Here is a 27,445-nt window from a genome sequence, read left to right as displayed (position 1 = left end):
TCAGAGCCCGAGGCTTACACCGAGGGTCAGGTTAAAGATGAGTCTATGACAGTAGGAGTGATGTTTTTGGAAAAAGTTGACCATTGTCTTTTGGCTGATCCATTTGTGGTTTCAGGGTGGGTGAAAACAGAGTTGGGTGCTGTGGAATCTGTGAGGGTAACCAGAAGTGGTCTTGTGATAATTGTTTGTGTTTCTGCTGGTTAGAGGGAGAAGGCGCTCCGTGTTAAACGAATGGGGGCAAGAGATGTGAATTATTTTGCTCTCAAGAAAAGGGCACCATTGAAAGGAGTGATTACTGGGGTAGAGGTAAATGTGAAAGCTGACCAACTGAAGGGGAAGATTCCCGGTGTTTGTGATGCTCGTTGTTTAGTGTGACTCAGACAGGGTGGTGAAACAGAAGAGTCGTAGTCTGTTCTTTTGAGTTGTGATGTTGAGTCTTTTCCCGACAAAGTGATGTTAGGATATAGGAGTTAACCAGGTAGGTGGCAGGTGGCAGCAGTGTGTAGGAGGAAGGTTCTTGTGTTATAGTTGTGATGTTGAGTCTTTTCCCGACAAAGTGATGTTAGGATATAGGAGTTAACCAGGTAGGTGGCAGGTGGCAGCAGTGTGTAGAAGGAAGGTTCTTGTGTTATAGTTGTGATGTTGAGTCTTTTCCCGACAAAGTGATGTTAGGATATAGGAGTTAACCTGTACCAGCTTTTGTGCCGAATACATTACGTTGTTACAGGTGTCCAGCTGATGGGCAGGTGGCAGCAGTGTGAAGGAGGAAGGATCCTATGTGGCAGCAGTGTGAAGGAGGAAGGTTCCAATGTGGCAGCAGTGTGTAGGAGGGAGGTTCCTATGTGGCAGCAGTGTGTAGAAGGGAGGTTCCTATGTGGCAGCAGTGTGTAGGAGGAAGGTTCCAATGTGGCAGCAGTGTGAAGGAGGGAGGTTCCTAGGTGGCAGCAGTGTGTAGGAGGAATGTTCCTAGGTGGCAGCAGTGTGTAGGAGGAAGGTTCCTAGGTGGCAGCAGTGTGTAGGAGGGAGGTTCCTATGTGGCAGCAGTGTGTAGGAGGAAGGTTCCTATGTAACAGCAGTGTGTAGGAGGGAGGTTCCTAGGTGGCAGCAGTGTGTAGGAGGAAGGTTCCTATGTGGCAGCAGTGTGTAGGAGGAAGGTTCCTAGGTGGCAGCAGTGTGAAGGAGGAAGGTTCCTATGTGGCAGCAGTGTGAAGGAGGAAGGTTCCTAGGTGGCAGCAGTGTGTAGGAGGAAGGTTCCTAGGTGGCAACAGTGTGAAGGAGGAAGGTTCCTATGTGGCAGCAGTGTGTAGGAGGGAGGTTCCTAGGTGTGAGAAGTGTGAAGGAGGAAGGTTCCTATGTGGCAGCAGTGTGTAGGAGGAAGGTTCCTAGGTGGCAGCAGTGTGTAGGAGGAAGGTTCCTATGTAGCAGCAGTGTGAAGGAGGAAGGTTCCTAGGTGGCAGCAGTGTGAAGGAGGAAGGTTCCTAGGTGGCAGCAGTGTGTAGGAGGAAGGTTCCTAGGTGTGAGAAGTGTGCAGAAGGGAATGAGACAAAGGAATGTGTAGCATTGGGGAAAGTAGTGGTATGTGTTAACTGCAGGGGTGCCGATGGGGCTGGGGATCAGACATGTCCCGTGTGAGAGAGGCAGGTTGAGGTTTCCAGGGTTAGAGTGGGGTGGTGGGTTTCTAGTGAGTGTAGTGTTAGATGGTAGGGTATTTATTTTGAAGCAGGATAAGGCTGTTGTACTCCAGTCTAGTAGGTGGCGGTAATGCAACACGTATTGGATGCCAGACGCCGTTAAACGTCAAAGAAGATTACGTCATCTCTCACAGTGCGGAAGTAGGAATTCCTGGCGCAAGCTAGCATAGCTCAGTCACTTTGACAGCTACATTAGCATAATGTCAAGAGACCTAGCGATAGAAATAATTTTACCAGATTTGAATAGAAACACAACGTAGAGTTGGTGTCAGTTGCGGAAATACGCTTGGTCTGCGACAATCAAACCAGAGCTAGCTAGGTTAATTAACTAGCGTTAGCCTGATTAACGCTAGCTAGCTACGTCAAGAGAGCTACAGAGAAAAGGTAAGCTTTCTTGACATCAAGTTAGCTAGATATGTCATTGGCTGCCACTGTTGTGCTAACTAGCTGACGTGATGGTCATGGCTAGCCCGAATTAGCCATGTTAGGTAGCTAGTCCCATGTCAGTCTAGCTAACCTTACCAAACGAGCGGTGTTGTTGACGGCTTTCTAGCTATAGGCTTTATATGACTGGATGACTTGCAAATAGTTGGCAAGCGAGCTGACCGTATTTCATTAGCTAACACGGTCTGTATTTAGCGGGAGTTTGCTAAGTAAAGATAGGTTAGCTAACTAGATAATCACCAACCGCCGTGATTGAACTAGAAGCGAAAGCGAAAGTAGGCTAACTAACTCCGAGCAGACTGACTGTTTTTCCATTAACTTGTCCAGTGACTTGTTTTGTATTGTTGACATTTAGAAAGTTCGCGTAGAAAATAGATGCGACAATTTCATTTTAGGGCGCGTTTCCATTGAACCAAGTGTTGTCGATAAACTCGAGGTAATGACGACACACAACGTTACAGTACAGTGTTGAAGTGTTTCCATAACCCATTTAGACAAGTTGATCATTAGATTGGCGACAGCATGTATGCCCTCCCACCTCATGTCTTATGTAGCCCGCATGGACAGAACGCATTCATTGACTAATATTTGTAGGCTGGACACGTTTACATTTGTAACGCTTTTTTATGCATTCGACATGGAGCCCAGTTTAATAATATTAGCATATGTCACAGCTGGTTGCCGTAGTTTTGAAGTAATCGCAAAAAACAGGCGATATTTTAGGGCCTTTTTCACCCTGCTCCTGTACCAGTATAGCTTCCGTCCCTCTCCTTGCCCCGAACCAGGGACCCTCTGCACACATTGACAACAGTCACCCTCGTTACCTGTCGCCCCACAAAAGCCGCGACCTTTAAAATAACAGGGTAAACAACTACTTCAAGGTCTCAGAGCAAGTGACGCCACCGATTGAAAGGCTATTAGCGTGCACCACCGCTAACTAGCGAGCCATTTCACAGCGGTTACACTTCTATTAGCTCCCTGAGGCTGCATTCATCGTAGTTGGGGATTTTAACAAGGCTAATCTAAAAACAAAACTCCCTAAATTCTATCAGCACATCGATTGTCCGACCAGGGCTGGCAGAACTCTGGACCATTGTTATACTAACTTCCGCGACGCATATAAGGCCCTCCCCCGCCCTCCTTTCGGAAAAGCTGACCACGACTCCATTTTGTTGAATCCAGCCTACAAACAGAAATTAAAACTACAAGCTCCCGCGCTCAGGTCTGTTCAACGCTGGTCCGACCAATCTGAATCCACGCTTCAAGACTGCTTTGATCACGCGGATTGGAATATGTTCCGCACGGCGTCCAACAACAACAATGATGAATATGCAGATTCGGTGAGCGAGTTCATTAGGAAGTGCATTGACGATGTCGTACCCAGAGCAACGATTAAAACATTCCCAAACCAGAAACCGTGGATTAACGGCAGCATTCGCGTGAAACTGAAAGCGCGAACCACTGCTTTTAACCAGGGCAAGGTGACCGGAAACATGACCGAATACACACAGTGTAGCTATTCTCTCCGCAAGGCTATCAAACAGGCTAAGTCCCAGTACAGAGACAAAATTGAATCGCAATTCAACAGCTCAGACACAAGGGGTATGTGGCAGGGTCTACAGTCTATCACAGATTACAAAAAGAAAAGCAGCCCCGTCGCGGATCAGGATGTCTTGCTCCCAGACAGGCTAAATACCTTTTTTGCCCGCTTTGAGGATAATACAGTGCCACTGACACGGCCCACTACCAAAACCTGCGGGCTCTCCTTCACTGCAGCCGAGGTGAGTAAAACATTTAAACGTGTTAACCCTCGCAAGGCTGCAGGCCCAGACGGCATTCCCAGCCGCGTCCTCAGAGCATGCGCAGACCAGCTGGCTGGTGTGTTTACGGACATATTCAATCAATCCTTAGCCCAGTCTGCTGTTCCCACATGCTTCAAGAGGGCCACCATTGTTCCTGTTCCCAAGAAAGCTAAGGTAACTGAGCTAAACGACTACCGCCCCGTAGCACTCACTTCCGTCATCATGAAGTGCTTTGAGAGACTAGTCAAGGACCATATCACCTCCACCCTACCGGACACCCTAGACCCACTCCAATTTGCTTACCGACCCAATAGGTCCACAGACGACGCAATCGCAACCACACTGCACACTGCCCTAACCCATCTGGACAAGAGGAATACCTATGTGAGAATGCTGTTCATCGACTACAGCTCAGCATTTAACACCATAGTACCCTCCAAACTCGTCATCAAGCTCGAGACCCTGGGCCTCGACCCCGCCCTGTGCAACTGGGTCCTGGACTTCCTGACGGGCCGCCCCCAGGTGGTGAGGGTAGGTAACAACATCTCCACCCCGCTGATCCTCAACACTGGGGCCCCACAAGGGTGCGTTCTGAGCCCTCTCCTGTACTCCCTGTTCACCCACGACTGCGTGGCCATGCACGCCTCCAACTCAATCATCAAGTTTGCGGACGACACTACAGTGGTAGGCTTGATTACCAACAACGACGAGACGGCCTACAGGGAGGAGGTGAGGGCCCTCGGAGTGTGGTGTCAGGAAAATAACCTCACACTCAACGTCAACAAAACAAAGGAGATGATTGTGGACTTCAGGAAACAGCAGAGGGAGCTCCCCCCTATCCACATCGACGGGTCAGTAGTGGAGAAGGTGGAAAGTTTTAAGTTCCTCGGTGTACACATCACGGACAAACTGAATTGGTCCACCCACACAGACAGCGTTGTGAAGAAGGCGCAGCAGCGCCTCTTCAACCTCAGGAGGCTGAAGAAATTCGGCTTGTCACCAAAAGCACTCACAAACTTCTACAGATGCACAATCGAGAGCATCCTGTCGGGCTGTATCACCGCCTGGTACGGCAACTGCTCCGCACACAACCGTAAGGCTCTCCAGAGGGTAGTGAGGTCGGCAGAACGCATCACCCGGGGCAAACTACCTGCCCTCCAGGACACCTACACCACCCGATGTCACAGGAAGGCCATAAAGATCATCAAGGACAACAACCACCCAAGCCACTACCTGTTCACCCCGCTATCATCCAGAAGGCGAGGTCAGTACAGGTGCATCCAAGCAGGGACCGAGAGACTGAAAAACAGCTTCTATCTCAAGGCCATCAGACTGTTAAACAGCCACCACTAACATTTAGCGGCCGCTGCCAACAAACTGACTCAGCTCCAGCCACCTTAAAAATGGGAATTGATGGAAACTATGTAAAAATGTACCACCAGCCACTTTAAACAATGCCACCTAATATAATGTTTACATACCCTACATTACACATCTCTTATGTATATGTATATACTGTACTCTATATCATCTACTGCATCTTGCCATCTTATGTAATACATGGACCACTAGCCACTTTAAACTATGCCACTTTATGTTTACATACCCTACAGTACTCATCTCATAGGTATATACCGTACTCTATACCATCTACTGCACCTTGCCTATGCCGTCTGTACCATCACTCATTCATATATCTTTATGTACATATTCTTTATCCCTTTACACTTGCGTGTATAAGGTAGTAGTTGCGGAATTGTTAGGTTAGATTACTTGTTGTTATTACTGCATTGTCGGAACTAGAAGCACAAGCATTTCGCTACACTCGCATTAACATCTGCTAACCATGTGTATGTGACTAATAAATTTGATTTGATTTGATTTGTTGAACACCGTGGCACCAACTCGCCTTCCGAACGCTCTATTCCCAGCCCATTGTTCTGCGTTACAATGCCGGCGTCGCGTTAACCCTGTAGGCGTAGCTCATGTAACGTGTTACTAATGTTACCGCAACTTGGTGGGCAAGCTCACTGTTCGCCCGGGTACACGTTGTTGTAACCCATAGTGATGGTGATGGCTGGCGCATAACTATCATACGTTAAACATGTTCTGGTCATGGTTAACCATTTCTTTTTTTCAGAAAAAATGTGTAAAATCTAAACAAAACGCATGTCCCTGTCCTCTTTTTCAAGATGTGACCGATTTCATTCTTCATTCAAAGACTCAATCATGGACACTCTTACTGACAGTTGTGGCTGCTTTGCGTGATGTATTGTTGTCTCTACCTTCTTGCTCTTTGTGCTGTTGACTTTGCCCAATAATGTTTATCATGTTTTTGTGTTGCTACCATGTGTTGCTACCATGTTGTGTTGCTGCCATGCTGTGTTGTCTTAGGTCTCTCAATTATGTAGTTGTCTCTCTTATGTGTGTTTTGTCCTATATTTATATTGTATTTATTTTTTAAATCCCAGGCCCCCGTCCCCGTAGGAGACCTTTTTGGTAGGCCGTCATTTTACATTTTAATTTGTTCTTAACTGACTTGCCTAGTTAAATAAAAGTTAATTGAATAAAATAAAACATTTAAACAACCAGAAGACATAACCTTTTTTCTTTTGATGATTTGTTATCTAAATGGCTGCTGGGTAATTTGACATGCATCACAATCTGTTTGTTCATAAGCATCAAATTGAGCGACTGCTGCGCAGGTTCACTGAGTTGCAAACCATATGGATAGGGTTTAGCTCATTGATTTGTAGATCTGATGCTGTTTCTACCTCAGATTATGAGCCTAGCAAGTGTCGTGAATGAGGTATGTACTACCCGCAGAAGGCCACAGGAAGCAGCAAGAGAGCTATAAACCATACTCTCTCCCCCCCCCCCCCCCCCTGACCTGTTCACACCTACGGACAAACGGGCGTGATCATTCTGGGTAATTTGTCTGCATTGTTCGGGGTTTTGATTAGAATGCTTATTTAGAGCGTCCAGTTTCGATTGACGCAACAGCATTTGAGCTAGGCACACTGTTTTTTTTTCTTCACAGAAACATTTTGCACGAACACAGTCCTTACAAAGTTATGTCCTGAATGTAACACGTTTATTGTTGGATGAAATATACAGACATTCACAGAAGTAATGACCGCATAATGCAATCATCCAAACCGGGAAATGTAGGCTACATTAGTCCTAGCGCTAACTGAGGAAATATTGACATCATACAAGCGGTCATATTTAGATAACTCTCGGTTGACAGAAACCACAATATGAATTAGCTAATAGCAATTACTATTCATAATTCATCACATCACAGGTGAGCTCAACATTGATCGAAATAATATAGTAAAACACTTTCTAGAATCGAAAGTAATCCGACGATGGGTAGTTTGTGTGCGCCGCCATGTTTGTTTTTCACGTCAACCAAAGATTACAAGATGAGTTGGGTCTGTTTGCAATATGCACGTTGAAGGGGGTGTGTTGTCTACGATCATCCACTTCCATTCATTCACTTCTGGAAGTTTACCCGAAAGATGAGGGAACCATTCCTTCACCTCATTATAACAGCTTTGGTCTGACAGAAGTTTACGTGACCTCAGAATGCATTGTATAATGTCAACAAACATGGCGCCACACATAGCTGCCAAATAGCTTAGCATTAGCTCATTATAATCAACCTTCAGAAAAGTATTTTATACACATAGGTGTCCATTACAATCTATGCAATAATCGGAATGCATTATTTGTCACCAGTACTTGAAAATGTGACTAAAACTGTAAATACATTATGATACATACATACATACTTCATGCTACAGTAGAAACAACACGATTTACAGAAAATAAAGCGCTTACTTTGATAGGAAAGCACACATGTCCAAAGTTATTATTTGTAAGGAAAACAACAAGGGTTAGGGTTAGAAAATGTGCCAAATCGTGCAGGACTGCACACATGTCTGCATACATGATCTGCGGAAACATTGGTGAAGTGCTTGGGCTCTCCTCGAAGAGAGAAGTTTGTCCGGCTCAGTAAAACCTCAAACATGAATTGTCCTCAATGCTGAAATGGGCAACGTCTATGTGAATTAATGAGGTGGAACACACCTCCAATTTAAACTGTTAGAAAATAAAACTTGTTAGAAAATATATTGAAATTGACAATTTGAAACAGCCTATAGCAGGCAGTGTTAACTGTCCTGTTGCGTAACAATCCCATTTTGGAACGGTGACTGCACTCTGACATCACATGCAGAAAACATCTCACGCTATGGTGACCGGTAGAGATATTTTGTAACTCACTGGTGTGAAAAGGTTAAAAACCCTAAACCTACGGATAACCCATTTTAGCCCTGTGTATACATATAGTACCAGTCAAAAGTTTGGACACACCTACTCATTCCATGGTTTTTCTCTATTTTGACTATTTTCTACATTGTAGAATAATAGTGAAGACATCAAAACTATGAAATAACACATATGGAATCATGTAGTAACCAAAAAACTGTTAAACAAATCAAAATATATTTTATATTGGAGATTCTTCATAGTAGCCACCTGTTTGCCTTAATGACAGCTTTGCACACTCTTGGCATTCTCTCAACCAGTTTTGTAGCTTTACAGTGATATATATTATTATTATTTATTTAATACAAACATTGGAGTAAAACAAGGTTGTATTTTGGGTTCTGATAGAGAATGACTGTTGAGCTAAGCTTATGAGGCATTTCTAAGTTATTATTTTCTGAAACAATGGGAGATTTTAATTTATAAGTAAAAAAAAAAAAATGGATGTGTATCCAAAAATGAATGTAGTAACTGTTTATTCACCTTTAACATAAACACAGACACTAGACACACGCTGGAAATTAGATTCACATATAGACATCTGGTAGATCTTAAGAGCCTTTGCTGAGCTGTTTGTTTACAGAAGTGTGCTGTCTGTCTGCTTGCCATGCTATCAGAGAATTAGAACAATGTGAATAATGAAAAGGGAAGTATAACAGGTATATCTCACCGGTTTCTTTATCCCATGTGTAACTCTGTGTTGTTGTATGTGTCAAACTGTTTTTGCTTTATCTTGGCCAGGTCTCAGTTGTAAATGAGAACTTGTTCTCAACTAGACTACCTGGTTAAATAAAGGTGATTTAAAAAAAAAAACAAATTTGCTAGTTCAAACCACATTGTAGAACAGAAAAAAAGGCAAATGGTAGCAGATAAATAGCTGGTTAAATAATACTGTTCTTTAGACATTCCTCTTTCCCCAACATAACGGCAATGTCTATTTCAAAATTGATGTTTGGAAGTTCTACACCATTTCATTTCGGATAATCTATTCTGTCTAATGATGTAAATGTGGGTAGCATAGTATGCTGTTAAAATTTCAAGATGATATATTCACTCATGGAAGTCGGGAGGTCGCCCCATTGTTTCCTATAGGGGTATGACTGTCTATTTCACCAAAAATCGCACAATGTGTATATTTAGATTTTTTTTCAAGTCGGACACCAATTTAATCAGGAGAATCTCATCTTTTGTAATTATGTAATACGCCTGGGCAGCGAGCTCGGTTGTCATCGATCAATAGACCAGAAATAGTCAGAAGTTTTCATGTTTTCCCTACTTCCTCATTACGCAGACATAAGCACAGTTGACACTATCGAGGGGCGGATGTTCACACAAGCTTTTTTCTCCTTCCAGTTTCGTCCAAACAGATTGTAGTGGTAAAATGAAAAGGGATAAAACATTTTGTGACATTTAAGGGAAATGTAATTCTAAGCATCAATCCAGTCAGAAGAGACTCTGTGACAGTCAGAAGAGACTCTGTGAAGGTTCGTTTCCATTCATTTGCTATGGCCTCGCTAGTGTTCCAGTTTAGCCAACGTTCTTTGGCTGTTTTTCAGCCTTGGGTGAATTTTGACTTGTTCTATTGTCCAGCCTAATATCTGCCATATTCTAATAATTCTATTGTGCCAACACATCGCCACGGGGTCCGTGCCACGGTGAAACGTACACTCCTGTAGATCTGATATAATTGGATGGTGAAACTTGCACTCCTGTAGATCTGATATAATTGGATGGGGAAACTTGCACTCCTGTAGATCTGATATAATTGGATGGGGAAACTTGCACTCCTGTAGATCTGATATAATTGGATGGGGAAACTTGCACTCCTGTAGATCTGATATAATTGGATGGGGAAACTTGCACTCCTGTAGATCTGATATAATTGGATGGGGAAACTTGCACTCCTGTAGATCTGATATAATTGGATGGTGAAACTTGCCCTCCTGTAGATCTGATATAATTGGATGGGGAAACGTACACTCCTGTAGATCTGATATAATTGGATGGGGAAACTTGCACTCCTGTAGATCTGATATAATTTGATGGGGAAACTTGCACTCCTGTAGATCTGATATAATTGGATGGGGAAACGTACACTCCTGTAGATCTGATTTAATTGGTTGGGGAAACTTGCACTCCTGTAGATCTGATATAATTGGATGGGGAAACGTCCACTCCTGTAGATCTGATATAATTGGATGGGGAAACTATAATTGGATGGTGAAAAAATAATGATTTTTGCAAGAAGTAGACATTTAGAATGAAATGTGGAGTGGAACTTATTGTTACGTGATAAAATCACGTGCCTCGCGTACCTTCAAAAGTATGTGGCAATCCTAATTTATTGTCACCATATAAAGAAAGTTTGACAAAATAAAAATCCACCCGTCAAATGGATGAAAATGTTGTCGATCTTCAGAACAGCACCTTTCCATTACACATGTTGCAATGCTTTGTTGTTGTTGCGACATTGCTTTTGTTGAATAAACCTGGGTGAATGGAAACCTACCTAGTGTCTTGTACTAGTAGCTTTGAGTCATGGGATCAGTGCCTAAAGGCAGATACTGTAATGCTGTACAGAACTGATGGTGTGTCTGTATACATTTCTTGTTTTCTATATAATACGATGCATAATGTTCAGCGACATGGTGCAGCCCCAGGCAGACATAGCCCTGCAGTGGGAGATGGCAGGGGACGAGAGTAGCGTGGTTCTTCAGGTTCCTGCTGAGCTGGCAGCCAATGAGGTGGTGACTAGACTACTGGGAGACAACCAGCAGCTCCGAGGTAGGACTCTCACTCTCTCTCTCTCTCACACACACACACACACACACACACACACACACACACACACACACACACACACACACACACACACACACACACACACACACACACACACACACACACACACACACACACACACACACACACACACACACATTTACTCTAAACAAACATTTACTCTAAACAAACACATACAAATATTTTATTTGGATCCACAATGAGGCACAGATTGTGTGTGTGTATATATGTGTGTGTGTGTGTGTGTGTAGAGGCGTTGCAGCGCAGCAACCAGGCCCTGCGTGAGCGCTGTGAGGAGATGGAGGAATGGCAGCGGAGGTCTAGAGAAGAGAGGGAGTTCCTCAGCTGTCGTTTCCAGGAGGCCCGGGCGCTAGTGGAGAGACTGGCCATGGAGAACCACAGCCTCACCAGCCTGGCCAGCCCCTCGAGCCCCTCCAACCCTGGAGCGAACCAAGGCCTTCTGGTCAACGGCCCCAGCCATGGCTCGGAGACCAACGGACCCATGGCATCCTCTCTGGTCAGTGCAGAGAGATTGAGGGATGGATATAGATAGATTCAATAGTCCCCCCCCCCCCCTCATCAATCTATACACAATACCCTATAATGACAAAGCAAACAGGTTTTTAGAAATGTTTTGGCCAGGTGATGAGCGGTGCCAGGTTTCCTCTAGATGTGATGCTTGGCATTCAGGCCAAAGAGTTCAGTCTTGGTTTCATCAGACCAGAGAATCTTGTTTCTCATGGTCAGAGTCCTTTAGGTGCCTTTTGGCAAACTGCAAGCGGGCTGTCATGTGCCTTTTACTGAGGAGCGGCTTCCGTCTGGCCACTCTACTATAAAGGCCTGATTGGTGGAGGGCTGCAGAGATGGTTGTCCTTCTGGAAGGTTCTCCCGTCTCCACAGAGGATCTCTGGAGCTCTGTCAGAGTGACCATCGGGTTCTTGGTCACCTCCCTGACCAAGGCCCTTCTTCCCCGATTGCTGTTTGGCCGGGCGGCCAGCTCTAGGAAGAGTCTTGGTGGTTCCAAACTTCTTACATTTAAGAAGGATGGAGGCCACTGTGTTCTTGGGGACCTTCAATGCTGCAGAAATGTTTTGGTACCCTTCCCCAGATCTGTGCCTCGACACAATCCTGTCTCAGAGCTCTACAGACAATTCCTTCAACCTCATGGCTTGGTTTTTGCTCTGACATGCACGGTCAACTGTGGGACCTTATATAGACAGGTGTGTGCCTTTCCACATCATGTTCAATCAATTGAATTTACCACAAGTAGACTCCAATTAAGTTGTAGAAACATCTCAAGGAAGATCAATGGAAACAGGATGCACCTGAGCTCAATTTATAGTCTCATAGCAAAGGGTCTGAATACTTATGTAAATAAGGTATTTTTGTTTTTATTTGTAATACATGTGCTAACGTTTCTAAACCTGTTTTTGCTTTGTCATTATGAGGTGTGTTGATGAGGAAAATAAATCATTTAACCCATTGTAGAAAAAGGCTGTTAACGTTACAAAATATAGAAAAAGTCAAGGGGTCTGAATACTTTCCCAATGCACTGTATGTACAGGACCAGTCAGAAGTTTGGACACATCTACTCATTCCAGGGTTTTTCTTTATTTCTACTATTTTCTACGTTGTAGAATAACAGTGAAGACATCACAACTATGAAATAACACATTTGGAATCATCAATCAAAAAAGTGTTAAACAAATCAAAATATTTTGGAGATTCTTCAAATAGCCACCCTTTGCCTTGATGACAGCTTTGCACACTCTTGGCATTCTCTCAACCAGCTTCACCAGCAATGCTTTTCCAACAGTCTTGAAGGAGTTCCCACATATGCTGAGCACTTGTTGGCTGCTTTTCCTTCACTCTGCGGTCCAACTCATCCCAAACCAAAACAAGCTTGTTGTTTCTATGGCAACATGGAGATATACTATCTGTCTTTCAACTTCCTGTCTCTTTCTCTAGCCCGCAGGAGGAGGTAACGACTTTCTCCAGCTGCTGAAGAGCCACAAAGAGAAGTTGGAAGAAGGGATGAAAGATCTGAGGAGGAGGAATGAAGAGCTGGAGAAAGAGAGGGAGGAGGGAGAGAGAGAGAGAGACTGCCTTCACCGCTCGGTTGAGCAACTCAGAACCAAACTGGTGTGTTTGTGGTGTTGGGGTCATTCTGTGAAGAAATGTAAGAAATGATAGCTTGAAAATGAGAAGTATTATAATTGTGTTCCTTAGAGTTGTGGTGTTACCGAGGAAACGGTTCAGCGTTCCGATGACCCGCCCTCCTCTGACAGGTAATGACATCATTTTCTGACAGTCAGCATCACTTCCTGCAGTGTGTTGATGTGGTCTGCTTCCTGTCTCCTCAGCTCCCACCTGGCCAAACTCACAGAGCAGCTTCAAGCCACACAGGGCAGGTAAGTGTGTCTCACTATTCTGCCTTGTGGTGGTTATGACTTGTGATCCTAAATATGTCCCTGTGTGTGTGTGGTGTCCGTGTGTGTGTGGTGTCCGTGTGTGTGTGGTGTCCGTGTGTGTGTGGTGTCCGTGTGTGTGTGGTGTCCGTGTGTGTGTGGTGTCCGTGTGTGTGTGGTGTCCGTGTGTGTGTGGTGTCCGTGTGTGTGTGGTGTCCGTGTGTGTGTGGTGTGGTGTGTGTGTGGTGTCGGTGTGTGTGTGGTGTCCGTGTGTGAGTGGTGTCCGTGTGTGTGGTGTGGTGTGTGTGGTGTCCGTGTGTGTGTGGTGTCCGTGTGTGTGTGGTGTCCGTGTGTGTGTGGTGTCCGTGTGTGTGTGGTGTCCGTGTGTGTGTGGTGTCCGTGTGTGTGTGGTGTCCGTGTGTGTGTGGTGTCCGTGTGTGTGTGGTGTGCGTGTGTGTGGTGTGCGTGTGTGTGGTGTGCGTGTGTGTGGTGTCCGTGTGTGTGGTGTCCGTGTGTGTGGTGTGTGTGGTGTGTGTGTGTGTGGTGTGGTGTGTGTGTGTGTGGTGTCCCTGTGTGTGTGTGTGTGTTTGTGGTGTCCCTGTGTGTGTGTGTGTGGTGTGGTGTCCCTGTGTGTGTGTGTGGTGTGTGTGTGTGTGTGTGTGGTGTGGTGTCCCTGTGTGTGTGTGTGGTGTGTGGTGTGTGTGTGTGTGTGTGTGTGTGTGTGGTGTCCGTGTGTGTGTGTGTGTGTGTGTGTGTGTGTGTGTGTGTGGTGTGGTGTCCCTGTGTGTGTGTGTGTGGTGTGTGTGTGTGTGTGTGTGTGTGGTGTCCCTGTGTGTGTGTGGTGTGTGTGTGTGTGTGTGTGGTGTGTGTGTGTGTGTGTGTGGTGTGGTGTCCCTGTGTGTATGTGTGTGGTGTGTGTGTGTGTGTCCCTGTGTGTGTGTGTGTGTGTGTGTGTGTGTGTGTGTGTGTGTGTGTGTGTGTGTGTGTGTGTGTGTGTGTGTGTGTGTGTGTGTGGTGTCCCTGTGTGTGTGTGGTGTGGTGTCCCTGTGTGTGTGTGTGTGTGTGTGTGTGTGGTGTCCCTGTGTGTGTGTGTGTGGTGTCCCTGTGTGTGTGTGTGTGTGTGTGTGTGTGTGTGTGTGTGTGTGTGTGTGTGTGTGTGTGTGTGTGTGTGTGTGTGTGTGTGTGTGTGTGTGTGTGTGTGTGTGTGTGTGTGTGTGTAGGTACAGAGAGCTGCAGGAGAAGTTAGATTCCCTCCAGAAGAGTTCAGCTCAGAGAGACAGAACTGAAGTGCTGCTTAAACAGAAGGACAAGGACTGTGCCCAGGTACACACTATACTACACACTACTACACTATACACTATACTACTACACTATACTACACACTACTACACTATACTATACACTACTACACTATACTACTACACACACTGCTTAAACAGAAGGGCAAGGACTGTGCCCAGGTACACACTATACTACACACTACTACACTATACACTATACTACTACACTATACTACACACTACTACACTATACTATACACTACTACACTATACTACTACACACACTGCTTAAACAGAAGGACAAGGACTGTGCCCAGGTACACACTATACACTATACTATACACTACTACACTATACTACTACACTACTACTACACTATACTACTACACACTACACTACTACTACACTATACTACTACACACTACACTGTGCCCAGGTACACACTACTACACTACACACTATTCTACACCTGCATTGCTTGCTGTTTGGGGTTCTAGGCTGGGTTTCTGTACAGCACTTTGAGATATCAGCTGATGTAAGAAGGGCTTTATAAATACATTTGATTGGATTTGACTACACTACACACTATACTGTACCCAGGACCACACTACACACTACACTACACTATACACTACACACTACACTATACACTACACACTACACTACACTATACACTACACACTACACTATACACTACACACTACACTACACTACACTATACACTACACACTACACTATACACTACACACTACACTACACTACACACTACACTATACACTACACACTACACTACACACTACTATACACTACACTACACTACACTACACACTACACACTACACTACACTACACACTACACTACACACTACACTATACACTACACACTACACTACACTACACACTACACTATACACTACACTATACACTACACACTACACACTACACTACACTATACACTACACACTACACTATACACTACACTATACACTACACTATACACTACACTATACACTATACACTATACACTACACTATACACTACACTACACACTACAATATACACTATACACTACACTACACACTATACACTACACACTACACTATACACTATACACTATACACTACACTACACTACACTACACACTACACTATACACTATACACTATACACTACACTACACACTACACTATACACTACACACTACACTACACTATACACTACACACTACATTATACACTATACACTACACTATACACTACACTATACACTATACACTATACACTACACACTACACTACACTATACACTACACACTACACTACACACTACACTATACACTATACACTATACACTACACACTACACACTACACTATACACTACACTACACACTACACTATACACTACACACTACACTACACTACACTATACACTACACACTACACTATACACTACACACTACACTACACACTACACTATACACTACACTATACACTACACACTATACTACTACACACTATACTTTACCCAGGACCACACTACAAACTACACTACACTATACACTACACACTACACTACACACACACTGTACCCAGGTACACACACACCGGCCTCAGTCATGTTGTCTAACACTGAGTCCTTGGTCCTTCCGGTACTAAGAGAAGTTTCTGTGTGTTTAGCTGGCTAAGGACGGCGAGGCCCTGAAGGCCCAGGTGACGTCTCTCCTGGGAGAGCTGAGAGAGAGACAGAGCTGTCTGGACCGGAGCCAGCAGGACCGCAACATACTGGACGACAGGTACGACAACGTGTGTTGGGCCGGGCGCTTTACCCGGTTTTACTCTCTACTGGTGCTGATGGGAGACCGGTTTGGGTTTTACTCTCTACTGGTGCTGATGGGAGACCGGTTTGGGTTTTACTCTCTACTGGTGCTGATGGGAGACCGGTTTGGGTTTTACTCTCTACTGGTGCTGATGGGAGACCGGTTTGGGTTTTACTCTCTACTGGTGCTGATGGGAGACCGGTTTGGGTTTTACTCTCTACTGGTGCTGATGGGAGACCGGTTTGGGTTTTACTCTCTACTGGTGCTGATGGGAGACCGGTTTGCGTTTTACTCTCTACTGGTGCTGATGGGAGACCGGTTTGGGTTTTACTCTCTACCGGTGCTGATGGGAGACTGGTTTGGGTTTTACTCTCTACTGGTGCTGATGGGAGACCGGTTTGGGTTTTACTCTCTACTGGTGCTGATGGGAGACCGGTTTGGGTTTTACTCTCTACTGGTGCTGATGGGAGACCGGTTTGGGTTTTATTCTCTACTGGTGCTGATGGGAGACCGGTTTGGGTTTTATTCTCTACTGGTGCTGATGGGAGACCGGTTTGGGTTTTACTCTCTACTGGTGCTGATGGGAGACCGGTTTGGGTTTTACTCTCTACTGGTGCTGATGGGAGACCGGTTTGGGTTTTATTCTCTACTGGTGCTGATGGGAGACCGGTTTGGGTTTTATTCTCTACTGGTGCTGATGGGAGACCGGTTTGGGTTTTACTCTACTGGTGCTGATGGGAGACCGGTTTGGGTTTTATTCTCTACTGGTGCTGATGGGAGACCGGTTTGGGTTTTACTCTACTGGTGCTGATGGGAGACCGGTTTGGGTTTTACTCTACTGGTGCTGATGGGAGACCGGTTTGAGTTTTACTCTACTGGTGCTGATGGGAGACCGGTTTGGGTTTTATTCTCTACTGGTGCTGATGGGAGACCGGTTTGGGTTTTACTCTACTGGTGCTGATGGGAGACCGGTTTGGGTTTTACTCTCTACTGGTGCTGATGGGAGACCGGTTTGGGTTTTACTCTCTACTGGTGCTGATGGGAGACCGGTTTGGGTTTTACTCTCTACTGGTGCTGATGGGAGACCGGTTTTCAGTTTTACTCTCTACTGGTGCTGATGGTAGACCGGTTTGGGTTTTACTCTCTACTGGTGCTGATGGGAGACCGGTTTGGGTTTTACTCTCTACTGGTGCTGATGGGAGACCGGTTTGGGTTTTACTCTCTACTGGTGCTGATGGGAGACCGGTTTGGGTTTTACTCTACTGGTGCTGATGGGAGACCGGTTTGGGTTTTACTCTACTGGTGCTGATGGGAGACCGGTTTGAGTTTTAATCTACTGGTGCTGATGGGAGACCGGTTTGGGTTTTATTCTCTACTGGTGCTGATGGGAGACCGGTTTGGGTTTTACTCTACTGGTGCTGATGGGAGACCGGTTTGGGTTTTACTCTCTACTGGTGCTGATGGGAGACCGGTTTGGGTTTTACTCTCTACTGGTGCTGATGGGAGACCGGTTTGGGTTTTACTCTCTACTGGTGCTGATGGGAGACCGGTTTTCAGTTTTACTCTCTACTGGTGCTGATGGTAGACCGGTTTGGGTTTTACTCTCTACTGGTGCTGATGGGAGACCGGTTTGGGTTTTACTCTCTACTGGTGCTGATGGGAGACCGGTTTGGGTTTTACTCTCTACTGGTGCTGATGGGAGACCGGTTTGGGTTTTACTCTCTACTGGTGCTGATGGGAGACCGGTTTTCAGTTTTACTCTCTACTGGTGCTGATGGTAGACCGGTTTGGGTTTTACTCTCTACTGGTGCTGATGGGAGACCGGTTTTCGGTTTTACTCTCTACTGGTGCTGATGGGAGACCGGTTTGGGTTTTACTCTCTACTGGTGCTGATGGGAGACCGGTTTGGGTTTTACTCTCTACTGGTGCTGATGGGAGACCGGTTTTCAGTTTTACTCTCTACTGGTGCTGATGGTAGACCGGTTTGGGTTTTACTCTCTACTGGTGCTGATGGGAGACCGGTTTGGGTTTTACTCTCTACTGGTGCTGATGGGAGACCGGTTTGGGTTTTACTCTCTACTGGTGCTGATGGGAGACCGGTTTGGGTTTTACTCTCTACTGGTGCTGATGGGAGACCGGTTTGGGTTTTACTCTCTACTGGTGCTGATGGGAGACCGGTTTTCAGTTTTACTCTCTACTGGTGCTGATGGTAGACCGGTTTGGGTTTTACTCTCTACTGGTGCTGATGGGAGACCGGTTTGGGTTTTACTCTCTACTGGTGCTGATGGGAGACCGGTTTGGGTTTTACTCTCTACTGGTGCTGATGGGAGACCGGTTTGGGTTTTACTCTCTACTGGTGCTGATGGGAGACCGGTTTTCAGTTTTACTCTCTACTGGTGCTGATGGTAGACCGGTTTGGGTTTTACTCTCTACTGGTGCTGATGGGAGACCGGTTTTCGGTTTTACTCTCTACTGGTGCTGATGGGAGACCGGTTTGGGTTTTACTCTCTACTGGTGCTGATGGGAGACCGGTTTGGGTTTTACTCTCTACTGGTGCTGATGGGAGACCGGTTTTCAGTTTTACTCTCTACTGGTGCTGATGGTAGACCGGTTTGGGTTTTACTCTCTACTGGTGCTGATGGGAGACCGGTTTGGGTTTTACTCTCTACTGGTGCTGATGGGAGACCGGTTTGGGTTTTACTCTCTACTGGTGCTGATGGGAGACCGGTTTGGGTTTTACTCTCTACTGGTGCTGATGGTAGACCGGTTTGGGTTTTACTCTCTACTGGTGCTGATGGGAGACCGGTTTGGGTTTTACTCTCTACTGGTGCTGATGGGAGACCGGTTTGGGTTTTACTCTCTACTGGTGCTGATGGGAGACCGGTTTGGGTTTTACTCTCTACTGGTGCTGATGGGAGACCGGTTTGGGTTTTACTCTCTACTGGTGCTGATGGGAGACCGGTTTGGGTTTTACTCTCTACTGGTGCTGATGGGAGACCGGTTTGGGTTTTACTCTCTACTGGTGCTGATGGGAGACCGGTTTGGGTTTTATTCTCTACTGGTGCTGATGGGAGACCGGTTTGGGTTTTATTCTCTACTGGTGCTGATGGGAGACCGGTTTGGGTTTTACTCTACTGGTGCTGATGGGAGACCGGTTTGGGTTTTATTCTCTACTGGTGCTGATGGGAGACCGGTTTGGGTTTTACTCTACTTGTGCTGATGGGAGACCGGTTTGGGTTTTACTCTACTGGTGCTGATGGGAGACCGGTTTGAGTTTTACTCTACTGGTGCTGATGGGAGACCGGTTTGGGTTTTATTCTCTACTGGTGCTGATGGGAGACCGGTTTGGGTTTTACTCTACTGGTGCTGATGGGAGACCGGTTTGGGTTTTACTCTCTACTGGTGCTGATGGGAGACCGGTTTGGGTTTTACTCTCTACTGGTGCTGATGGGAGACCGGTTTTCAGTTTTACTCTCTACTGGTGCTGATGGTAGACCGGTTTGGGTTTTACTCTCTACTGGTGCTGATGGGAGACCGGTTTGGGTTTTACTCTCTACTGGTGCTGATGGGAGACCGGTTTGGGTTTTACTCTCTACTGGTGCTGATGGGAGACGGGTTTGGGTTTTACTCTCTACTGGTGCTGATGGGAGACCGGTTTTCAGTTTTACTCTCTACTGGTGCTGATGGTAGACCGGTTTGGGTTTTACTCTCTACTGGTGCTGATGGGAGACCGGTTTTCGGTTTTACTCTCTACTGGTGCTGATGGGAGACCGGTTTGGGTTTTACTCTCTACTGGTGCTGATGGGAGACCGGTTTGGGTTTTACTCTCTACTGGTGCTGATGGGAGACCGGTTTTCAGTTTTACTCTCTACTGGTGCTGATGGTAGACCGGTTTGGGTTTTACTCTCTACTGGTGCTGATGGGAGACCGGTTTGGGTTTTACTCTCTACTGGTGCTGATGGGAGACCGGTTTGGGTTTTACTCTCTACTGGTGCTGATGGGAGACCGGTTTGGGTTTTACTCTCTACTGGTGCTGATGGGAGACCGGTTTGGGTTTTACTCTCTACTGGTGCTGATGGGAGACCGGTTTTCAGTTTTACTCTCTACTGGTGCTGATGGTAGACCGGTTTGGGTTTTACTCTCTACTGGTGCTGATGGGAGACCGGTTTGGGTTTTACTCTCTACTGGTGCTGATGGGAGACCGGTTTGGGTTTTACTCTCTACTGGTGCTGATGGGAGACCGGTTTGGGTTTTACTCTCTACTGGTGCTGATGGGAGACCGGTTTTCAGTTTTACTCTCTACTGGTGCTGATGGTAGACCGGTTTGGGTTTTACTCTCTACTGGTGCTGATGGGAGACCGGTTTTCGGTTTTACTCTCTACTGGTGCTGATGGGAGACCGGTTTGGGTTTTACTCTCTACTGGTGCTGATGGGAGACCGGTTTGGGTTTTACTCTCTACTGGTGCTGATGGGAGACCGGTTTTCAGTTTTACTCTCTACTGGTGCTGATGGTAGACCGGTTTGGGTTTTACTCTCTACTGGTGCTGATGGGAGACCGGTTTGGGTTTTACTCTCTACTGGTGCTGATGGGAGACCGGTTTGGGTTTTACTCTCTACTGGTGCTGATGGGAGACCGGTTTGGGTTTTACTCTCTACTGGTGCTGATGGGAGACCGGTTTGGGTTTTACTCTCTACTGGTGCTGATGGTAGACCGGTTTGGGTTTTACTCTCTACTGGTGCTGATGGGAGACCGGTTTGGGTTTTACTCTCTACTGGTGCTGATGGGAGACCGGTTTGGGTTTTACTCTCTACTGGTGCTGATGGGAGACCGGTTTGGGTTTTACTCTCTACTGGTGCTGATGGGAGACCGGTTTGGGTTTTACTCTCTACTGGTGCTGATGGGAGACCGGTTTGGGTTTTACTCTCTACTGGTGCTGATGGGAGACCGGTTTGGGTTTTACTCTCTACTGGTGCTGATGGGAGACCGGTTTTCAGTTTTACTCTCTGAGTAACAACAACCACTCGCAGGGACAATATGCAGGGTCACATGGTCAATGCTGTGGATGTTGGTGACACCGATGCTGATTTCCACTTTGCCTCTTCATATAAATCCACTATTAGTTTGTGTATCTTCTGTCTGCAAACAGCTAGTTGGTATTTTCTTAGCAAGTTGTGTCTAAAATAAATAGCCACTAATGTGTAACCAGATAGCTAATCCAGCTGAGTCAAAGATATAGTAAGAGAGAACATTTAATGTAACATGAATTAGTGTCCACCGGGATGACCGACACTGGCCCCTACCCTGTCACAATAACTGTTCCCTACCCTGTCACAATAACTGGCCCCTACCCTGTCACAATAACTGGCCCCTACCCTGTCACAATAACTGTTCCCTACCCTGTCACAATAACTGGCCCCTACCCTGTCACAATAACTGGCCCCTACCCTGTCACAATAACTGTTCCCTACCCTGTCACAATAACTGTTCCCTACCCTGTCACAATAACTGGACCCTACCCTGTCACAATAACTTTCCCCTACCCTGTCACAATAACTGTCCCCTACCCTGTCACAATAACTGGCCCCTACCCTGTCACAATAACTGTTCCCTACCCTGTCACAATAACTGTTCCCTACCCTGTCACAATAACTGTTCCCTACCCTGTCACAATAACTGTCCCCTACCCTGTCACAATAACTGTTCCCTACCCTGTCACAATAACTGTCCCCTACCCTGTCACAATAACTGTTCCCTACCCTGTCACAATAACTGTTCCCTACCCTGTCACAATAACTGTTCCCTACCCTGTCACAATAACTGTTCCCTACCCTGTCACAATAACTGTCCCCTACCCTGTCACAATAACTGTCCCCTACCCTGTCACAATAACTGTCCCCTACCCTGTCACAATAACTGTCCCCTACCCTGTCACAATAACTGTCCCCTACCCTGTCACAATAACTGTTCCCTACCCTGTCACAATAACTGTCCCCTACCCTGTCACAATAACTGGCCCCTACCCTGTCACAATAACTGTCCCCTACCCTGTCACAATAACTGTCCCCTACCCTGTCACAATAACTGTTCCCTACCCTGTCACAATAACTGTCCCCTACCCTGTCACAATAACTGTTCCCTACCCTGTCACAATAACTGTACCCTACCCTGTCACAATAACTGGACCCTACCCTGTCACAATAACTGTTCACTACCCTGTCACAATAACTGTTCCCTACCCTGTCACAATAACTGGACCCTACCCTGTCACAATAACTGTTCCCTACCCTGTCACAATAACTGTCCCCTACCCTGTCACAATAACTGTTCCCTACCCTGTCACAATAACTGTTCCCTACCCTGTCACAATAACTGGACCCTACCCTGTCACAATAACTGGACCCTACCCTGTCACAATAACTGGCCCCTACCCTGTCACAATAACTGACCCCTACCCTGTCACAATAACTGTTCCCTACCCTGTCACAATAACTGTCCCCTACCCTGTCACAATAACTGGACCCTACCCTGTCACAATAACTGTTCCCTACCCTGTCACAATAACTGTCCCCTACCCTGTCACAATAACTGTCCCCTACCCTGTCACAATAACTGTCCCCTACCCTGTCACAATAACTGGCCCCTACCCTGTCACAATAACTGGCCCCTACCCTGTCACAATAACTTACCCCTACCCTGTCACAATAACTGTCCCCTACCCTGTCACAATAACTGGACCCTACCCTGTCACAATAACTGGACCCTACCCTGTCACAATAACTGGACCCTACCCTGTCACAATAACTGGACCCTACCCTGTCACAATAACTGTCCCCTACCCTGTCACAATAACTGTCCACTACCCTGTCACAATAACTGTCCACTACCCTGTCACAATAACTGTTCCCTACCCTGTCACAATAACTGGCCCCTACCCTGTCACAATAACTGGCCCCTACCCTGTCACAATAACTGTACCCTACCCTGTCACAATCACTGGCCCCTACCCTGTCACAATAACTGGCCCCTACCCTGTCACAATAACTTACCCCTACCCTGTCACAATAACTGGACCCTACCCTGTCACAATAACTGGACCCTACCCTGTCACAATAACTGGACCCTACCCTGTCACAATAACTGTCCACTACCCTGTCACAATAACTGGACCCTACCCTGTAACAATAACTGGACCCTACCCTGTCACAATAACTGTCCCCTACCCTGTCACAATAACTGACCCCTACCCTGTCACAATAACTGTCCCCTACCCTGTCACAATAACTGTCCCCTACCCTGTCACAATAACTGACCCCTACCCTGTCACAATAACTGGCCCCTACCCTGTCACAATAACTGTACCCTACCCTGTCACAATAACTGACCCCTACCCTGTCACAATAACTGTCCCCTACCCTGTCACAATAACTGTCCCCTACCCTGTCACAATAACTGACCCCTACCCTGTCACAATAACTGGCCCCTACCCTGTCACAATAACTGTTCCCTACCCTGTCACAATAACTGACCCCTACCCTGTCACAATAACTGTCCCCCACCCTGTCACAATAACTGACCCCTACCCTGTCACAATAACTGCCTCCCTACCCTGTCACAATAACTGGCCCCTACCCTGTCACAATAACTGGCCCCTACCCTGTCACAATAACTGGGCCCTACCCTGTCACAATAACTGACCCCTACCCTGTCACAATAACTGCCCCCCTACCCTGTCACAATAACTGGCCCCTACCCTGTCACAATAACTGCCCCCCTACCCTGTCACAATAACTGACCCCTACCCTGTCACAATAACTGTCCCCTACCCTGTCACAATAACTGGCCCCTACCCTGTCACAATAACTGGCCCCTACCCTGTCACAATAACTGACCCCTACCCTGTCACAATAACTGGCCCCTACCCTGTCACAATAACTGGCCCCTACCCTGTCACAATAACTGTCCCCTACCCTGTCACAATAACTGTCCCCTACCCTGTCACAATAACTGGCCCCTACCCTGTCACAATAACTGGACCCTACCCTGTCACAATAACTGTCCCCTACCCTGTCACAATAACTGTCCCCTACCCTGTCACAATAACTGGCCCCTACCCTGTCACAATAACTGGCCCTACAGAGACTCTCCTTGTTGTGATGACTGTAGTGGTGGAGACTCCTTGTTGTGATGACTGTAGTGGTGGAGACTCCTTGTTGTGATGACTGTAGTGGTGGAGACTCCTTGTTGTGATGACTGTAGTGGCGGAGACTCCTTGTTGTGATGACTGTAGTGGTGGAGATTCCTTGTTGTGATGACTGTAGTGGTGGAGACTCCTTGTTGTGATGACTCTAGTGGTGGAGTCTCCTTGTTGTGATGACTGTAGTGGTGGAGTCTCCTTGTTGTGATGACTGTAGTGGTGGAGACTCCTTGTTGTGATGACTGTAGTGGTGGAGACTCCTTGTTGTGATGACTGTAGTGGTGGAGACTCCTTGTTGTGATGACTGTAGTGGTGGAGACTCTCCTTGTTGTGATGACTGTAGTGGTGGAGACTCTCCTTGTTGTGATGACTGTAGTGGTGGAGACTCCTTGTTGTGATGACTGTAGTGGCGGAGACTCCTTGTTGTGATGACTGTAGTGGCGGAGACTCCTTGTTGTGATGACTGTAGTGGTGGAGACTCCTTGTTGTGATGACTGTAGTGGTGGAGACTCCTTGTTGTGATGACTGTAGTGGTGGAGACTCCTTGTTGTGATGACTGTAGTGGGGTTGTAATGAGGTAGTGGTGGAGACTCCTTGTTGTGATGACTGTAGTGGTGGAGACTCCATGTTGTGATGACTGTAGTGGTGGAGACTCCTTGTTGTGATGACTGTAGTGGTGGAGACTCCTTGTTGTGATGACTGTAGTGGGGTTGTAATGAGGTAGTGGTGGAGACTCCTTATGGTGATGACTGTAGTGGTGGAGACTCCTTGTTGTGATGACTGTAGTGGTGGAGACTCCTTGTTGTGATGACTGTAGTGGGGTTGTAATGAGGTAGTGGTGGAGACTCTCCTTATGGTGATGACTGTAGTGGTGGAGACTCCTTGTTGTGATGACTGTAGTGGTGGAGACTCCTTGTTGTGATGACTGTAGTGGTGGAGACTCCTTGTTGTGATGACTGTAGTGGTGGAGACTCCTTGTTGTGATGACTGTAGTGGTGGAGACTCCTTGTTGTGATGACTGTAGTGGGGTTGTAATGAGGTAGTGGTGGAGACTCCTTGTTGTGATGACTGTAGTGGTGGAGACTCCTTGTTGTGATGACTGTAGTGGTGGAGACTCCTTGTTGTGATGACTGTAGTGGTGGAGACTCCTTGTTGTGATGACTGTAGTGGTGGAGACTCCTTGTTGTGATGACTGTAGTGGGGTTGTAATGAGGTAGTGGTGGAGACTCTCCTTGTTGTGATGACTGTAGTGGTGGAGACTCCTTGTTGTGATGACTGTAGTGGGGTTGTAATGAGGTAGTGGTGGAGATTCTCCTTGTTGTGATGACTGTAGTGGTGGAGACTCCTTGTTGTGATGACAGTAGTGGTGGAGACTCCTTGTTGTGATGACTGTAGTGGTGGAGACTCCTTGTTGTGATGACTGTAGTGGTGGAGACTCCTTGTTGTGATGACTGTAGTGGTGGAGACTCCTTGTTGTGATGACTGTAGTGGTGGAGACTCCTTGTTGTGATGACTGTAGTGGTGGAGACTCCTTGTTGTGATGACTGTAGTGGTGGAGACTCTCCTTGTTGTGATGACTGTAGTGGTGGAGACTCCTTGTTGTGATGACTGTAGTGGTGGAGACTCCTTGTTGTGATGACTGTAGTGGTGGAGACTCCTTGTTGTGATGACTGTAGTGGTGGAGACTCCTTGTTGTGATGACTGTAGTGGTGGAGACTCCTTGTTGTGATGACTGTAGTGGGGTTGTAATGAGGTAGTGGTGGAGACTCCTTGTTGTGATGACTCTAGTGGTGGAGACTCCTTGTTGTGATGACTGTAGTGGTGGAGACTCCTTGTTGTGATGACTGTAGTGGTGGAGACTCTCCTTGTTGTGATGACTGTAGTGGTGGAGACTCCTTGTTGTGATGACTGTAGTGGTGGAGACTCTCCTTGTTGTGATGACTGTAGTGGTGGAGACTCCTTGTTGTGATGACTGTAGTGGTGGAGACTCCTTGTTGTGATGACTGTAGTGGCGGAGACTCCTTGTTGTGATGACTGTAGTGGCGGAGACTCCTTGTTGTGATGACTGTAGTGGTGGAGACTCCTTGTTGTGATGACTGTAGTGGCGGAGACTCCTTGTTGTGATGACTGTAGTGGTGGAGACTCCTTGTTGTGATGACTGTAGAGGTGGAGACTCCTTGTTGTGATGACTCTAGTGGTGGAGTCTCCTTGTTGTGATGACTCTAGTGGTGGAGTCTCCTTGTTGTGATGACTGTAGTGGTGGAGACTCCTTGTTGTGATGACTGTAGTGGTGGAGACTCCTTGTTGTGATGACTGTAGTGGTGGAGACTCCTTGTTGTGATGACTGTAGTGGTGGAGACTCTCCTTGTTGTGATGACTGTAGTGGTGGAGACTCCATGTTGTGATGACTGTAGTGGTGGAGACTCCTTGTTGTGATGACTGTAGTGGCGGAGACTCCTTGTTGTGATGACTGTAGTGGGGTTGTAATGAGGTAGTGGTGGAGACTCCTTGTTGTGATGACTGTAGTGGTGGAGACTCCATGTTGTGATGACTGTAGTGGTGGAGACTCCTTGTTGTGATGACTGTAGTGGTGGAGACTCCTTGTTGTGATGACTGTAGTGGGGTTGTAATGAGGTAGTGGTGGAGACTCTCCTTATGGTGATGACTGTAGTGG

General features: G+C 46.6%; 1 protein-coding gene across 1 annotated transcript in view; it reads left to right on the top strand.

The window, feature by feature from the left end:
- The first annotated feature begins 1,814 nt into the window (after positions 1–1,814).
- ikbkg (inhibitor of nuclear factor kappa B kinase regulatory subunit gamma) overlaps positions 1,815–27,445 on the top strand; it is a 50,077-nt gene continuing 24,446 nt past the window's right edge. Inside the window, exons 1-8 of the mRNA XM_071349419.1 lie at positions 1,815–2,075; positions 10,914–11,056; positions 11,326–11,591; positions 13,043–13,216; positions 13,304–13,362; positions 13,438–13,485; positions 14,703–14,805; positions 16,437–16,552. Coding sequence (XP_071205520.1) covers positions 10,918–11,056; positions 11,326–11,591; positions 13,043–13,216; positions 13,304–13,362; positions 13,438–13,485; positions 14,703–14,805; positions 16,437–16,552 — 905 coding nt within the window. The 5' untranslated portion in view covers positions 1,815–2,075; positions 10,914–10,917. The remainder of the gene's footprint in view (positions 2,076–10,913; positions 11,057–11,325; positions 11,592–13,042; positions 13,217–13,303; positions 13,363–13,437; positions 13,486–14,702; positions 14,806–16,436; positions 16,553–27,445) is intronic.

This window comes from Salvelinus alpinus, chromosome 17 (genome assembly GCF_045679555.1).
Source record: "Salvelinus alpinus chromosome 17, SLU_Salpinus.1, whole genome shotgun sequence".
Taxonomy (NCBI): domain Eukaryota; kingdom Metazoa; phylum Chordata; class Actinopteri; order Salmoniformes; family Salmonidae; genus Salvelinus; species Salvelinus alpinus.
This window is presented reverse-complemented; position numbering and strand designations above follow the sequence as displayed.